The sequence below is a fragment of the Miniopterus natalensis genome, chromosome 2 (assembly GCF_054644295.1).
Source record: "Miniopterus natalensis isolate mMinNat1 chromosome 2, mMinNat1.hap1, whole genome shotgun sequence".
Lineage (NCBI taxonomy): Eukaryota > Metazoa > Chordata > Mammalia > Chiroptera > Miniopteridae > Miniopterus > Miniopterus natalensis.
This window is the reverse complement of record NC_142082.1, coordinates 142125435-142142971: the sequence shown is the minus strand read 5'-3', so window position 1 is coordinate 142142971 and position 17537 is coordinate 142125435. Positions and strand designations below refer to the sequence as shown.

The window sequence follows — 17537 nt, the reverse complement described above, 5'->3', positions numbered from 1 at the left end:
CATTTTTAATTTTGTGAGGAAACTCCATACTGTTTTCCATAGTGGCTGCACCAGTCTACAGTGCCACCAGTAGTATTTCCGAGAAGATGCTTGATATGATTTCAGTCTTCTTGAACTTTTAGACCCTTGTTTTGTGTCCTAACGTATGACCTATCTTTGAGAATGTCCCATGTGCACTTGAGAAGACTACATTCTGTGGCGTTGGGGCGAAATGTTCTGTAAATATCAGTTAAATCCCTCTGATCTAGTGTGTCATTTAGAGTCACTGTTTCTTTGTTGATTTTTTGTCTGGAAGATCTATCCAGTAAAGTCAGTGAGGTGTTCAAGTCCCCTACTATGACTATATTGTTGTCAATCTCTCCCTTAAAGTCCTCCAGAAGCTTTTTTATATATTTAGGTGCTCCTATATTGACTGCATATATGTTTACCACAGTTATATCCTCTTATTGGATCGATTTCTTTGGTATTATGTAGTGATCTTTATTGTCTGTTATGGCCTTCATTTTGAAGTCTGTTTTGTCAGATATGAGTATTATTATCCCAGCTTTAAAAAAATTTTTTTTATTCCATTTCAGTGGAATTTTTTGTATCCCTTCACTCTTAGCTTGTGTGAATCTTTTGTTCTGAGGTGGGTCTCTTGTAGACAGCATATATTTGGGTCATATTTTCTTACTCATTCACCTACCCTATGTCTTTTGATTAGAACATTTAGTTCCTTTAACATTTTTTGCAATGCTGATTTGGTGGTGATAAACTCCTTTAGCCCTTTCTTGTCTGGGAAGTGCTTTATTTCACCATCTATTTTGAATGATAGCCTTGCTGGATAGAGTAGTCTTGGTTTCAGATCCTTGCTTTTCATTACTTTGACTACATCATTCCATTCCCTTTTGGCCTGTAAAGTTTCTGATGTGAAATTAGCTGACATCCTTATGGGAGCTCCTTTGTAGGGAATAAGTTACTTTTCTCTTCCTGCCCTTAAGATTCTCTCTTTGTCTTGAATTCTTGCCATTTTAATTAATGGTGTGTCTAGGCGTGGACCTCTTTGGGTTCTTCTTGTTTGGGACTCTCTGTGCCTCCTGAACTTGTGTCTTTTTCCTTGACCAGGTTAGGGAAGTTTTCTGCCATTATTTCTTCAAAACAGGCTCTCTATCTCTTGGTCACTTTCTTCCCCTTCTGGTATTCCTGTGGTGCAAATATTGTTAGGTTTCATTTTGTCCCACAGCTCCTTTATACTGTCCGCCTGTTTTCTAATTGATTTTTTCTTTTTGTTTCTCTGATTGAGTGATTTTTTTCTACCCTGTCTTCTAATTCTCTGATTCGATCCTCAGCTTCCCCTAATCTGGTTTTTCCTTCCAATGTATTCTTTATTTCTGCTCTGTCATTCTTAATTTTCTTCATATTTTCCATATATTTTCTCATGCTGTTGAGCATCCTTATAATCAGTATTCTGAACTCTATGTCTGGTAGATTGCTTATCTCCATTTCTTTTAGCTCCTCTTCTGGAGAACTCCCTTGTTATTTCATTTGGGGCTTTTTAGTCTCCCTGTTTTGGTTGCCTGTATGAGTTTGTTTCTATATATTAGGTAGATCTGCTAGGACTCCTAGTCTTTTTGGAGGGTCTTTGGTGCAGGCCTATGTCACATGCTGTTTGTGACTGGCCTTGAGTACCCTGTTTGGAGCTATCAGCGACCCACAGCTTGTGGCTCACTCTGCTGGGACTGGTACATTTGAAATGGACCAAGGTCTGCTTTTGCAAGGCCTGGGTCCAGAAGCAGATCAGGCAGAGACTCAAAGCACCCAGAGATCCACCTCTTGCCTGCAGGCTGATTGTTAGTCTGTTAATGAGTCTCAGGCTATAGAACACATCAAGGTGTTAACTCCTCAGGGTGGGGTGAGGTTTTCAGTGGGTGGGGCAATTGCCCCCCCCCCCCCAGCTGCCTGGATGGTAAAGGTCTACCTGAGAAAGATGTCCTCTGCAGTATGGGGGAATGACTCAGCACAGGAATCCAGAGGGGTGCCCTCTGAGTTCTATTCCCAGAGCTCACACCCTAGATTCTCCTCACACAACTCTAGTCCATTCTGCCCTCCCTCTGCCAGAGCCCAAGATTAGTGGCTGCACACAAAATTTTGTGCGTTCGCCCTTTAAGAGAATGCCTGCATTTCCAGCCATCTCTCCCTGGCAGACAGAAACCCTGCTGAGTTTCACAGCCAGATGTTATGTGGGTACCTTTCTCAACTGGTGCTCTGAGATGTGGAACCCAGCTTGGGGTTTAGACCCCAGAGTTCTTAGTGAGAACCCCCCAGCCTGAGATATCCTTCCGGACCTTCAGTTGCTATCTGTGGGTGCCCAGTCCTCTAACACCTCTGCACTTCCACCAGTCTCTATGTGGTCTCCACTTTTCATCCTTGGTTATGAGGGTTCTCTCCTCCTAGTCTTCAATTGATTATTCAAGATGATTTTCCTATATTATTTAGTTGTAATTCCAGTTTGGTCCTGGGAGGGTGACAGTGTAGCTTCTACTTAATCTGCCACCATCTTGGAATCTCCATTGGTTGCTTCTTGTATGTGCCCTGATTGGGATCGAACCTGCAACCTTGGTGTATTGGAACAGTGCTCTAAAACCAACTGAGCTACCTGGCCAGAGCTAATTTCTTACAACTTCTAAACTAAGGGAATGGGGTTATATGCATTACCTAACCTTCCTGAACAAAGCAAAACTGAACCCTGATCTGCTTCTGGTGTGGAGAGAGTACTTCTAATAAAAATGTGCCCAACTTACTTCATGGTGGTGATGGTGATAGTAGTTGAAGTTTTTGGTAGATTAGCTCAGGATCCCTTCAGAAGAATATATATTTATCTTTTAACAATAATGGGATTTAGAAGTATAGATACTTAAAATAGAAATTCACTTATTTTTGATAGAATACATAAATTTGAAGAAACTTATAAGTTCTCCCTCCCACCACCCCCTTTTTGTGTCATTGTTAAAAGGAGAACTCTTTTCAGAGGTCGAAGACGACGAGAAGATGACCGAATTCCAGTAAGTAATTTTTACTTTTAATTACTTCTGTCCATTTTTTTTCTTTTGTGATTTGCTATGGCATTTACTTGTGATCTCCTTTGGTTTTCTGGGTTTTTGTTTTATTGATTATAGTATGCAGTGAAGGTAGATAAAGGCTGTGCTTGACATTGAAATATACATACCATTATCACACTTCCTCCAACCTTAAAGTTTACATACAGTTAGAAATTTGACCTGTGCTGCTCTTTTTTTTTTCTTTTAATATATCTTTATTGATTTCAGAGAGAGGAAGGGAGAGGGGGAGAGAGAGAGTTGAAACATCAATGATGAGAGAGTCGTCACTGATCGGCTGCCTCCTGCACACCCCTGACTGGGGATCGAGCCCGCAACCTGGGCATGTGCCCTGACCAGGAATCGAACCATGATCGCCTGGATCCTAGGTCAACGCTCAACCGCTGAGCCCGGCCCAGTGTGGCTCAGTGGTTGAGGGTCAACCTAGGATCCAGGCGATTGGGGTTCGATTCCTTGTCAGGGAAGATACCCAGGTTGCGGGCTCGATCCCCAGTCGGGGGCATGCAGGAGGCAGCTGATCAATGACGACTCTCTCATCATTGATGTTTCTACCTCTCTCTCTCCCTCTCTTTTCCTCTCTCTGAAATCAATAAAGACATATTAAAAATAAATAAATAAAAAATTAAAATATTACTTGAATACCTAATATTTTCACATGGTTTAAAAATCAAATATATGAAAGTATGGTATGAAAAGTTTAAATGGACATTTAAGCAATTTGAATCTTTTGATCATGCAAAAGTGCTATTACAAACAGTGCAGTGATTTCCTATGTGTGCAATAATATCTGAAGGAGAATCTCTAGAAGTGGGATTTCTGGGTCACAATTTAATAAGTTGCTACTAAGTAGCTTTCTATAGGGGTTGTACTGATTTTCATTCCAACAAACAAAACAAAGTTCCTATTTATCCATAGCCTTATAGAGTATTTAAAAAAAAAAAAAAGAAGAATAGTTTATTGATTTTTAGAGAGAAAGGGAGAGGGGGAGAGAGACATTTATGTGAGAGTGTAACATCGATCAGCTTGCCTCCTGCATGCCCCCGCACCAGGAATCAAGCCCACAACCTGGGCATGTGCCCTGACCAAGAATCAAACCAGTAACCTTTTCAGTGTATAGGATTCTGCTCAACCAACTGAGCCACACTGATCAGGGCAGGATATGATTTTTTGCTAGTCTGATAAGACATTTATTTTTAAAGCTCTGTTGGATGGTGTTAGAAACTCATACTATTTATTGTTGTTTAGCCGCAATTTTCTACCTACCATTGATTCTTATATCCACTAATCCTATAAAATCACTTAAAGAAAAATGTTAATAGTTCTAGACATGTTCTTACTTAAATCTTAACACTTCAAATTATTTATTTTTTGATTTGTGTGTGTGTGTGGTTTGTTCATAGTGACTATTTACCATCTCTTAACTGGGGCCTAAAAGTATTGAGGAATAAAAGTGGTGTAGGAAGAGATCTCAAGAAAATCCTGCCTAGAATTTACAGATATATCATAAATGTGTAATATAATGCTTATTTTACATGTGTAAGTAGTGAAATATATACATATCTAAGTAGTATACACATAGCTTACTGATTGTCATGCATATACATATAAGGGTATATATATCACATTTATAAGTATTGAAAACATACACATTTTCAAAGAAGAAACTGTATTGCATTGAAACAAAGAATAGTCCTTAGGGCAAACTATGAACTCTTTAAAACAGAGTTGTTGTTTTCATTTATAGCTTTCTATACTTTGGGCAGCCATGAGACTTTAGGCAACAACTTCTAAGGATAACATTGTAGCAGTCACATCCTTAAGTGGCCCTGAACAATTGAGGATAAGAGGAATTAGGTTTGAGATCTGTTTCATACGTTGAAAATACCTAGATTGAGGACTGAAAATTGAGATGAAGAAAAAGGAGACAGGGATGTTTTCCAATAGGAAGGACAGGGATGGGGGGGTGCCCTTGTGCAGGAGAGAGATGTTAACTAGAGATAAAATTTAGGATTTGTAAGCTTACTCATAGTAACTGAAGTCATAAGAGTAAATGAGATCATGGCAGGGTACTCTCTGTAGAGGGGGTAATTTTTAAAGAGGGGCCAAGGATGGAATCTTGGGAAGCATAGGTGGCTTTGGGGTGATAAATGAGATTATTCATTTTGTTGTTTGAAGTATCCAAGCAAAATCTGAGTGGAGATGGCTGATAGGCAGGCATATGGATATCTGGGTTTCAGCTGAAGATCTGGGCTGAAAGTATTTAAAGTGTACAATGCAACAATTTTTGGTAAATTTTCAAAGTTGTGCAGCCCAAAAGTGACCAAAAAGTGAATAAGATTGTTTTAAGGATTGTTTGTGTATAAATGATAGTTGTAGACATGGATAAAGGATATCCTTGCACAGGGAGAGTATGGAAAGTGAGAAGTAGTGACTGTACAGAAACCAAAACCATCAAAAGAAGTAGAAAGGGAGAGAATAGCACATGATTGTCATACCTGAGAATCAAGAGAGGGGTAGCACAGAAGCTAAGGGAGAAATGAGCTTCCAAAAGAAAGATGTTTGCCATGCCAAATGCTATGGTGAGGTCATGGAACAAAGTCCTCCAGGCTTTTGCACTGTGGAAGGCATTGGTGACTTGTCAAAGCAGCCTTAGAGGTGAGGAAGTAGAGGAGGTATAGCAAGTGAGAAGTTTGTCAGAGGATATAGAGGGTGGTAGAGTGAAAGGGAAAGATGAGATTTTTCAAGGAAGGATATTGTTCTCTCTTGAGACAATATGGAAGGAGAAAAGACAATGGCAAATTGACGTGAGGTATGGTTTTTGCTATGAAAGGGGTATAGCTAATTTAGAAAGTAAAGAATAGTGGAGATTGATTAGAAGGCTTAGGAGTGTGGTAAAAGAAACAGGAGAGGGAGCTGACAAAAGGTAAGGAGGATTGATCAAGACTAATGAGAGCTCATGTTCCCTTTGGCAGCACATACACTAAAATCGGAACAATACAGAGAAGAATAGCATAGCCCTGTGCAAGGATCACTTGCAAATTTGTGAAGCGTTCCATGTTAAAAAAAAAAAAAGACTAATGAGAGCTCAACTGAGATGAGAAGCCAAGAGTTTATAGGGAAACAATTCTGTGCATAGGGTAGAGTTTGTTGTTTGAAGCTTTCAGCTTTTGTGGTACAGAATCAGAGAATGAGATAGCCATGTGACCTGTTTTACGATTTGTGTCTTTTAGAGACCCCATCCTTCAACAGCTGAAGCAAAGGCTCCAACACCAAAGTTTGACTTATTAGCCTCAAATTTTCCTCCTTTACCTGGAAGTTCATCAAGAACACCAGGTGAACTTGTTTTGGAGAGTAGGATGTCTGATGTTGTTAAAGGTGTCTACAAAGAGAAGGTAAACACTGAAACACCCAATCTTCTACTTTGTGGGACTATAGTATTAGCCTGTTTTAAGTTATTATTTAGGTTTTTATTTGTTCTTAAGTATTTCTAATATAGTTTTTATTCATGGGGTTTTCAGCATACTTTGTGTATTATAAAAAGATTTATGATAGTCCTGTGGCCAGGTGGCTCAGTTCGTTGGAGTGTCATCCCGTACACCAAAAGGTTGCTGGTTCGATTCCTGGTCAGGATATATACCTAGGTTGCAGGTTCGATCCCTGGTCAGGGCTTATAGGGGAAGCAAATGATCGATATTTCTTTCTCTCATTCTTTCTCTCTCTCTCCCCCTCCCTTTCTTCTTCTCTATCTAAAATCAATTAAAAAACATATCCTCAGTTTTAGTTTCTTGGTGGGATGGGGGTGGGCTAAAGCCATAGGAAGAAAAATGTGATGTATGTGTCCAGTATGTACTATTTTGTTTCGTTTTGCAAGAAGAGTTGAACTATTTTTGATAATGAGTAAGTGGTGGAAAATGGGGGGGAAAACAACAAAAAAAATCCTCAGGTGAGGATTTTTTTTAAAAGTGTCATTTCTACTTAAGTGCCTATAATTAACCAATGATGTAAATGAGAATTCTAAGTTCAGTCTTTCAAATAATGGAGAGTGGATGTTAAAAGGTTGGGATACCTCATCCTATATTATTTTTGAGTGTAGACCTCTTCATTTAGGAAATTCTCATTCCCCACAAAATTTTCTCATTTTCTGCCCTTTTTTTCTAATTCAATTTTTGTTTTAATAGTACATATACACAGTATATCTAGGCTTATAATGGAAATAGGGCCCTGCAACCACCTTCAACTCTAGCTTTTTCTCCTGACATTTATTCTTGTATTTCTGATTAACATGGTTATACTGCTGTTTTTTTATTTGTCAGTTATGGATGTTGTCTATTAACTTTACATTCTGGAAGCTAAGGATTTAGCTCTCTTTTTTTTTCTTTAATGAATTTTTTTTTTTAAATATGTCTTTATTGATTTCAGAGAGAGGAAAGGCGAGGGAGAGAGAGAGATAGAAACATCAATGATGAGAGAGTCATTGATTGAGCCCGCAACCCCGGGCATGTGCCCTGACCGGGAATTGAACCCCGATTGCCTGGATCCTAGGTCGATGCTCAACCGCTGAGCCATGCCTGGCCAGGCAGGATTTAGCTCTCTTAAAGCAACACACTCTTCTCATCCACCCAGTAGATTTTACTTCATCATATCTAGGATACCATCAATTATAAGATGCCCCATTATTTTAGTATCACTAAGAAAATTAAAAACATTGCCAGTTAGACTAGGATATGCCATCATTGTAAGTTACATCTCAGTATTACATATTTTTTTCTTAACAGCCTCATAGTATACTGTTGTTATTTCTCCTTTCTTATATTCTTAGTGGCCTCCTGCACAGCTATGTTCTTGGACTTCTCTTCACCATCATCCTGAGAATTTTCCTTACTCTTTTTAGATCCCCTCTTTTTCTTGCTCTTGTTTTACTTTCCCATATTAGGGTGGGTCACGTCTTCCCAAGCTTCCTGAATAAGTGGTTTTTAGTATAAACTTGTAGAGATCTTGCATTCTGAAAATATTTTTCTTTTCTCACACTTGATCAGTAACTTATCTCTGTAGAATTCTCTAGTAGAATTCATTCTACTATTGATAGACATTTGAGCTGTTTTTCCCTTGAAATTTTGAAGGTATTTCATTGTCTTGTTTTTAAAGAAAAGTACAATATTGTAGTTATTTTGTCAATTCTAATATTCACATTTTTCACCTTTGAAAATCAAGCTGTCTTTTAATTAAAAGCTATTGTAGTTAAAGTGGCAGTGTAGAAAGTAGTGGTATGTTTTACAGTTGATGGCTACTCATATTTGGTGACGTATGATACACATAAATTCTTAATGAAGAATAATAGCAAAGCATACTTCCCTTTGTAACCCCAACTCACAATTGTGGGCTGAAAACACCAGTATCTTAGCAGTGTGCTGTGTCTCCTCTTCCTGTTTACAGATCTTCCTATTCTTCCCTTTTCTCCTCCTGAGAGATAAATGATCCTGATTTTGCTATAATAATATTCTTGCTTTTCTTTATTGTTTTACCATTCTGGGTTAGGAAACTTTTTCTGTAAAAAGCCAGATAGTAAATATTTTAGGCTTTGTGGACCACATGCTGTTGCATATTTTTGTTTGTTTTTAAAAACTTACCATTCTTAGCTCGTAGGTCATACCAACACAAGTCACAGGCTGGATTAGGCCAGCAGGCCTTGGTATACCAACCGCTAACCTAAGCAGTACATTGTTGAGTGTGCTTGTTTTTGAATACTGCATAAATGGAATTATACAATATGTATTCTTCCATTACTTCTTCCCTTCTGTGTTGTATGAAATATATCAGTGTTGATACAGGTGACTATTTTTCACTGTCCTATAATATTCTACTGTAAAAATGCAACATTCGTTCTAGTGTTGATGGGCATTTGAGCTTTTTGTTTGGTTTTTTGTCTGTTTGCCATTATAAGCAATACTACTGTGAAAGTTCAAACTTTCTCTTCATATGAGCAAGAACATTTCTAGGGTATATACATAGTGGGATTGCTGAGTGATGGGGCTTTTTTTTTTTAATTGCTATTGTGGTTAAATTGTCTTTGTTATGTTTGTTGGCCATTTGAGCCTCTTTTACAAGGAGTCTTTCAAGTATTTGGCACATTTTTAAATTCAGTTATCTCTTATGTTACAGATTCATGGAATTTAAAAAATGTTCTGGATAGTAATTTGTCAGTTATGTATATCACTAATGGTTTGTTTTCAGTCTTTAGTATTTGTGGGTAAAAACAAGTTCTTAATTTTAATATGGTTATATTTGGCAGTGTTTCCTTTATGGGTTTGTGTTTTTTTAAGTTGTTTTTTTTTGGTTTGTTGTTGTTGTTGTTTGCTTAGGAAATAATCTAGCTTCCAGAAATTCATTTCAGAAACTATGGTTTTGTTTCCCCATTCTCCAATGACCTGTCCCTTGCTATGGCTCTTTATTTCAAATCTGGAAACTTAAGACATTCCATGCAGGAAAAATTTCCTATATTTCTCTTTGATAAATTCTTCACCTCTTTCTTGAACTCTTTAATTTGAGATTGGACCTTGGTTTTCTTATTTTGGCTTTCCTAATTTTGATCTTTGTATTTATTTTTCTTGTTTTAATTGTGGTGAAATACAAATAACATAAATTTACCATCTTAACTATTGTTAAGTATGTACAGTTCAGTAGTGTTACCGACATTCACATTGTTGTGCAACCAATTTCCAGAACTCGTTTCATCTTACAAAACTAAAACACTACCATTAAACAGCAAATCCCATTCTCCCTTCCCTCAGCCCCTGACAACCATCATTCTGCTTTGTCTCTATGAATCTGACTATTCTGGTTGCCTCATATAAGTAAAATATAGAGTATTTTGTCTTTCGTGGCTAGCTTATTTCACTTGGCATGATGTCCTCAGATTTATCCATTGTTGTGGCATGTGTTAGTACCTTTATTCCTTTCATTGTGCAATAACATTTTATTGTATCAGTATACAGTAGTTCCCCCCTTTATCCACAATTTCGCTTTCTGTGGTTTCAGTTACCCACGGCAACCACAATTTAAAAATATTAAATGGAAAATTCCAGAAATAAACAATTCATAAGTTTTATTAAAAGATTTAATTGATTGCGGGGGGTGGAGAGAAACATTGATGTGATAGCAACACATATTGGCTGCCTCCTGCACAGCCCTTACTGGGAACCGAACTTGCAACCCCCTCGGTGCACAGATGATGCCCAACCAACTGAGCCACACCAGGCAGGCAACAGTTCATAAGTTCTAAATTGCATGCTGTTCTGTGTAGCATGCCTGGAGTGTGAATCATCCCTTTGTCTAGCTTATCCACACTGTATACACTACCCGGTCTTTAGTTTCTCTCCATTATCTAGTCAGCTGTCACTGTATCACAGTGCTTGTGTTCAAGAAACTCCTATTTTCCTTAAAGCACAAGTGTAGTGATGCTGGTGATTTGTATACACCAAAGAGAAGCTATAGAGTGTTTCCTTTAAGTAAAATGGCAAGTACAGTACAATAAGATATTTTGAGAGAGAGACACATACCACATTCACAAAATCTTTATTACAGTATATTGTTGTAATTGTTCTGTTTTTTTATTATTGTTATTAATGTATTACTGGGCCTAATTTATAAGTTAAACTTTATCGTAGGTATATATGTGTAGGGGAAATCATAGTATATGTAGGGTTCAGTACTCACTCCAGTTTAAGGGGTTCTTGGAGTGTATCACCTGTTGCTAAGGGGGGACTGCTGTCCCACATTTTGTTTATTCATTCACCAGTTGATGAACATTTAGGTTGTTCTCACTTTTTTGGCAGTTATGAGTAATGCTGCTATGAACATTTTCGTATAGGTTTTTTCAGACATAATGTTTTCTTTTGGGTATCTGTCTAAGAGTAAATTATGGTAACTCTTAAGTACAACTTTTTGAGGAACTGCCTCACTATTTTGCCGAGTGGCCACACCATTTTACATTGCCAATCTCAATGTATGAGGGTTCCAGTATCTCCATATCATAACTAACTTTTGTTATTTCCTGTCTTACTGATTATAGCCATCCTAGTGAGTGTGAAGTGGATTCTCGTTGTGGTTTTGATTTGCGTTTCCCTAATGTCTAGTCATGTTGAACATCTTTTCATATATGCTTGTTGTCCATTTGTATCTCTTATTTGGAGAAGTATCTATAGAAGTCTAATTTTTTATTAGTTTCAAGTGTACAGCATAGTGGTTAGACACTTATATAACTTATGAAGTGATCCCCCTGATGAGTCTAGTACCCACCTGACACCATACATAGTTATTGACTGCATTTCCTATTGACTGCGTTCCCCATGCTGTATTTTACTCTAAGTACAATTTTGAAAATATGTCTTTATTTTAAGGAAAATGAAGAGTTGAAACAAGTTAGTTGCCCAGTACCTGCAGAGGATGAACAGACAGATTGCACCGTTGCCCAAAAACTCAATATGAGTACCAGTCCTCTGTGTACAGCTGAGCCTCCTGCATTAAGGTACAGGTTTCGATATAGAAGATCTTCCACATTAAGATTACTTTTTTTCTGATATTTGCTCACCTGTTTCTGTGTACCATACTAAGTCTAATGTCAAGCTCTTTTTTTCTTAGCACAACTCAGCAAGAAAAGGATCTAATAGAGGAATCCACCGTTCAGAAGGATGTTCTCAACCCGACAACCATATTAGTTTCTTCCCCAAGTCCTACAAAGCCATCAAGGACAAATACTGCTTCACCATGTAATAGTAACATAAATGCAGCTGTAACTGTGGCCCTACAGGTAGCTTGATGGATTTTTTATGAGAAAAAAATAATGGGTTAAATAATGAGAATTTTTTCCCCCATAACTCTTTGTCATAGCAGTCATTTGGAAATAACCCAAATTGAGCTTCCTGCATCCAAAAAAAGCTAAAGGAGCTTAAAGTCACTGAAGAAATGGGGAATTTTAGTCATGTTGAGGGATTGAAGAAGTTACTTTTCATTCTGTTTCTTTTGATTGCTTTTTGTCTAATCATACTATGGTTAAGTGAAGCTTCTTGTCTATGTTATGTTGTATGTATCATTTTGGGGCTAGTATAAAGAGGCTTTGGCCCTCTTGAATGTAACAAGTCTGTGGAACCTATGAGCAAAGACTCATTTTTATTCAATTTCCAGAATCTTTTTTATATACATATGTTTTTTATTGATTTCAGAGAGGATTTCAGGGAGAGGGAGATAGAAACATCAATGATGAGAGAGAATCATCAATCGGCTGCCTCCTGCACGCCCCCTACTGGGGATTGAGCCAAAACCCTGGCATGTCCCCTGACCAGAATCGAACTATGCCTACTGATTCATAGGTCAATGCTCAGCCACTGAACCATGCCAGCTGGGCCAGAATCATCATTTTTATAATTAGGAAAATACAGAAAAGCCAGGGGGAGGGGGGACACGATACAGAATTTTTCTATAATCTATTATTTTGATTGATTGATTGATTTTACTGGGGATCAGTCCTGTAACCCAGGCATGTGCCCTGACCAGGAATTGAACTGTCAACCTCTTGGTGCACAGGAGGATGCTCAGCTATCTGAGCCAGACCAGCCAGGCCTTTCATTTATTTATATATAACTAGTAGGATTTTGGTGCAGCTTTTCCTTTTCTCTAGGTTAAGAACATTTTATCCCTGGCCTGGTAGCTTAATTGGTTAGAGCATTGTCCTGATAATGCCAAGATTTCAGGTTTGATCTTCAGTCAGGGCACATACAGGGATCAACCAGTGAATGAGTGAATGCATAAATAAGTGGAACAACACATCAGTGTTTCCCCTGTGTCTCTTTCTTTCCCTTTCTCTCTCTCTGAAATCAATAAATTTTTTTTTAAAAAGAACATTTTATCTTGTGCTTTAATAAGATAGTATTAAGCCCAGCTGATATGGCCCATTTGATTAAGCATTGACCCATGCACCAGGAGGTTGCCAATTCTATTCCCGTCAGGGCACATGCCAGAGTTGGAGGCTCAGTCCCCAGTAGGGGGCATGCAGGAGGCAGCCAACTGATGTTTCTATCTCTCCCTGTCCCTTTTTCTCTGAAATCAATAAAAACATTTTTAAAAAGATAATAATAGAGTAGCAGCTACCAAATATTGAATACCTACTATGTGCTAAGAACACTGTTAAACTGTTAAAGACTTTTTACATGCTTCATCCTATTTTCACAACACCTCTGTTGGCCTATTTTTTCAGATGAAATAATTATGACTTTTAATTAGTCTTCTATTAATGTGTGATTGGTTTCCAACTGCTCTGCAGAGATTCTTAGAATCTCTCTCAGGGTTCTTTGTAGCTAGGTAGGGAAGAGAGTGAATCCATTTTATCTCTTCATATGGATGGACCATTATTAATTTAATCTGTCCTTGTTAGACATTTAGGTTGTTTCCAGGTTTTTTTCATTACTATAAACAATGCTAACATGAAAATCCTTCAGATAAATTCCTGAAATGAAATTATTGTTTCATATATAAATTGCAACAGTTTTTATTATTTTCAGCAAACGTACATACTTTTTTCTTTTTTTTATTTAAAAAAAATTTTTTTTTAAACCTCACCCGAGGATATTTTTTCCATTGCTTTTCAGAGAGAGTGGAGAGGGAGTAGGGGAGACAGACATCGATGTGAGAGAGACACACCGATTGGTTGCCTCCTGCATGCTCCCTGACCAGGGCCAGGGATCAAGCCTGCAACTGAGGTTCATGCCCTTGGCTGGAATTGAGCCCAGGACCCTTCAGTCCGCAGGCCAGTGCTCTAACCACTGAGCCAAACTAGACAGGGCTTTCTTTTTTTATGCTCACTCTAGGATGTGTTTATTGATTTGGAGGTGAAGGGGAGACATTGATGTAAGAGAGAAGCATCGATCGGTGGCCTCCCAAACATGCCCTAACGGGGGATTGAACTCACAATCTAGGTATGTGCCCTGATGGGGATTCAAACCTGCAGCCTTTTGATGTACAGGACAACACTACAACCGACAGTGCCACCCAGCCAGGGCGACAAAAGTACTTTTTTTAAAAGATTGTGCTGGCCCTGACCAGGTAGCTCAGCTAGTTAGAGTATCGTCCCGATACACCAAGGTTGCAGGCTCAATCCCTGGACAGGGCACATATAAGAAGCAACCAGTGAATGCAGAAATAAGCGGAACAACAAATCAATGTTTTTTTTTTCCTCTCTCTCCCCCCTCCCCCTCTCACTCTCTCTATAAATAAAAATTTTTTTAAAAAGATTGTACTGATACACTTTAATAGCATTGTATAGGAGAGTGCCTTTATCCTTTCTTAGAAAGTAATTTATTTTCTTGTTAATACTGTCCTTTTTGTACTTTATTACTTAGAGAATGTGCGCCATAATTTATTTTTGTTTTTCTTCACTTCAAAGGAACCCCGAAAGCTAAGTTATGCTGAAGTGTGCCAGAAGCCGCCTAAAGAGCCATCCCCAGTTCCTGTGCAGCCACTACGAGAACTTCGTTCCAATGTAGTGTCTCCCACCAAAAATGAAGAGAATGGAGCTCCTGAGAAATCCATTGAGAAACCACATGAGAAGCCAGAAGCAAGGGCTAGTAAGGATTATTCTGGCTTCCGAGGCAATACCATTCCCAGGGGAGCAGCTGGAAAAATCAGGGAACAGAGACGCCAGTTTGGCCACAGGGCTATACCTCAGGGAGTGACTCGACGTAACGGCAAAGAACAATATGTGCCACCCAGATCACCAAAGTAAAACAAACACAAACTATTCAAAAACTCCTCTCTCTTCCCATTAAACTTGAGCCGTGGCTATATTGAACTGTTTTGGAGGGGAGAGGGTAACCAGGAAGGAAACAGGAGAAAGTATATCCTTAAATCATTATGGATTTTGGAGTTGTGAGCAGTAGAATCCCAAAATCATCTCTAAAGTGATTTTAAAATGCTGGAGGATTCCAATCAGTATAAATATATATATATATGTATACATATATAAAAATATAATTTTTCTATTTTTGTTTTTGATTTTAATTTGCAGAGATCTGCCTGGAATCAATTTTGAGGGTTCAGATTTAGCTTGGGGAAAAACAGTACACATCCTTCAGTATAGGAGATGAGGGAGTGAGAGAAAATATTTTTTGAAGAAGCATTTCTGTAAAATTAGAAATTACTTTTTTTAATCTATTTAAAGTTTGGCTTGGAGAATGCCATCTCTGCCTATATGGCCTTGTGTTGCAAAGCAGATCAGTGGCTGGGGTGCCTGTTGTGTGTGTGTGTGTGTGTGCGCGCGCGCGCGCGCAAGAGTGATTGAAGCCAAATCTGTTGTCATGTTAGTAAATGATTTGAAAACTGAATGTAATACATACTTGAGATTTTTTTCCAGTTTGATATGTAGTCTCTTTTTGACCTTACTAATATTTCATTCAACAAGCTTTTAAACTCTGATTGTACTTGGAGATGTGACTACCAATCAGTTTGATACTCAAGGAAAGAATGGGGGTTATTCAGATAATTGAAAAATATGTCTTAGATCTGAGGAGGTAGGTAAAATTTGTCTTCAGACGTTTACACTGGCCTGTGATCCCCCCCACCACTAAAATAGGAAATAATTTTTTGTGTGTTATTTCATTTGTTACTCTCTGTTCTTTGACTACCAACCCCCAGAAGCAAAATAACCAACCACCTACATAATTGTATGTTTCTAACTGCCTTGACCAGTCTAGTCAAATCATATAACTGTTCTAAATTTCTGAACTGAACAGTCAAGTATTTTACTCTTCTGTTCATGTATGTAGAAGTTTAGGTCCCAAAATGGTAGGGCAGACTTAACCTACAGTAATTTATTTGTGTTAGTGTTAAAGATGAAACATTGTAATTGACTCTTAAAGTGTTAAATAGTGTAGAAGTAAAAAGAATTTTTTTTTAAGGCTTAATTTGGGGAAAACTTTTTCTGTTTACAGTGTATTTATCATAACCTGCTTTCCCTTTCTCCAAAAAAACCCCCCACAGTTTGGAATTCACAGAAACAGAGCCAGCAAGTCAGGGGATTTTTGAGTTAAGGTGAGAAAGATAGTTGAAGAAAATTAATACATGATCTCTCAGTGAATAAAGTTGTAGCTCTCATATTAAATAGGCAAGTTTACATGCTGGTGTTTAGAAAATGGCTAAAATATTAAAAATCATGTTGCATTAATCTGTTTTAAGTCATGTAAGGTGGGGTATTTGGGTTTTTTTGGGGGGATAGTTCGTAGTAGTAATAACTGTCCCTTATGTTAGTGAATGACATGTACAAATTGAAACTGTAAATTGTGAACACTGGAAAGCACCATTGTGACATAGAGTAAACATCTTAGTAATATATAAAATGAATGTAAATGGAGGTTAAAATTACATTACTGTGAAACTCATCTTCCAATCTAAGTTAAGCTGTGGAGATTTGTATTAGTAGGTAACTGTTTAGAGCTTTGAAAACACTGCACATTTCTGTACAAGCCAGAGTTGTTATTTCTTTGTAACTTATTCAGCTTGGCGATTGCTTTTGATTTGGTGGGTTGATAACATATAATACATTTAAGTAAGGAGAATCATTTCTACACACTATTTTTTTAAATCATCTACAAATGAAACATACAATTAAACTACCTGTGCTGAAATTTGGGGGAAACTTAGGTTCTTTTTTTAAAAAAGTATTAATAATCATTGACTATATCTATGATAAAAGTGCTTATTTTGGTTTACTTAGATAATGCTGCAGTTGGTGGAAATGATAAACATTTAAAGTGTTAACACTCTGTGAATGCATTGGATTTAAGAGAATAAACTTTTTATAAAAATCACTTGGCAAGGGTTATAAACGTAATTATTGCACTTGAAACATTACTTTTTTTTACAGTGTGTCACAGAAGTGGGCTTGTATTATTTGTATGCTTGTGTGACTTACTCCAACTTTTAAAAACTAAGTATTCTAATTGAAACACAAGAAAAGAGGCTTCTTTTCAAAGAAAGCATGTTCTTGCTTTTTCCCAAAATGTAATTGAAAATAGAAATTGAATTTAAAGATGTGACCTTTAAATTTTTCTTATACAATATATTGTTTTAACTTAATTTGCCTCATTACAATGAATAATTCCCATTTTGATGGGATGTATAGGGAAGAATAAATGTGTGTGTGTGTATATATAATATATATATATTCACAGTATGTATTTAGCATTTATTTTATTACAGCAGATTTAAGGTTTGTATCTAAATGATGCCTATGAGTTGTGTAAAACTGTTGGCTTCCCCCCCCCCCCCCCCCAGCATTACTCTAACTGAGGAGAGTTGAACATTCATTATAGCTCAACTATTTATTTGGTTCTTTTTTTAATCCTCACTCGAGGATATGTTTTTTCATAGAGAGAGGGTGGCAAGAGAGAGAAACAT

At 37.5% G+C, this 17537-nt stretch overlaps 1 protein-coding gene and 1 non-coding gene across 8 annotated transcripts in view; both read left to right on the top strand.

Annotated features, from left to right (window-relative positions):
- LARP4 (La ribonucleoprotein 4) overlaps positions 1–16948 on the top strand; it is a 65754-nt gene extending 48806 nt beyond the window's left edge. For 6 of the 7 annotated variants that reach the window (XM_016201268.2, XM_016201269.2, XM_016201275.2 and 3 more), the window contains 5 exons: positions 2993–3041; positions 6326–6487; positions 11492–11619; positions 11733–11901; positions 14530–16948. In XM_016201268.2, the coding sequence (XP_016056754.1) occupies positions 2993–3041; positions 6326–6487; positions 11492–11619; positions 11733–11901; positions 14530–14868 (847 nt within the window). In that variant the 3' untranslated portion in view covers positions 14869–16948. The remainder of the gene's footprint in view (positions 1–2992; positions 3042–6325; positions 6488–11491; positions 11620–11732; positions 11902–14529) is intronic. The other variant, XM_016201271.2, reaches the window with a different exon arrangement.
- LOC148093855 (U6 spliceosomal RNA) lies at positions 6054–6157 on the top strand. The gene has a single exon (XR_015714099.1). It is a non-coding gene; the product is annotated as a U6 spliceosomal RNA (small nuclear RNA).
- Positions 16949–17537: the final 589 nt, after the last annotated feature.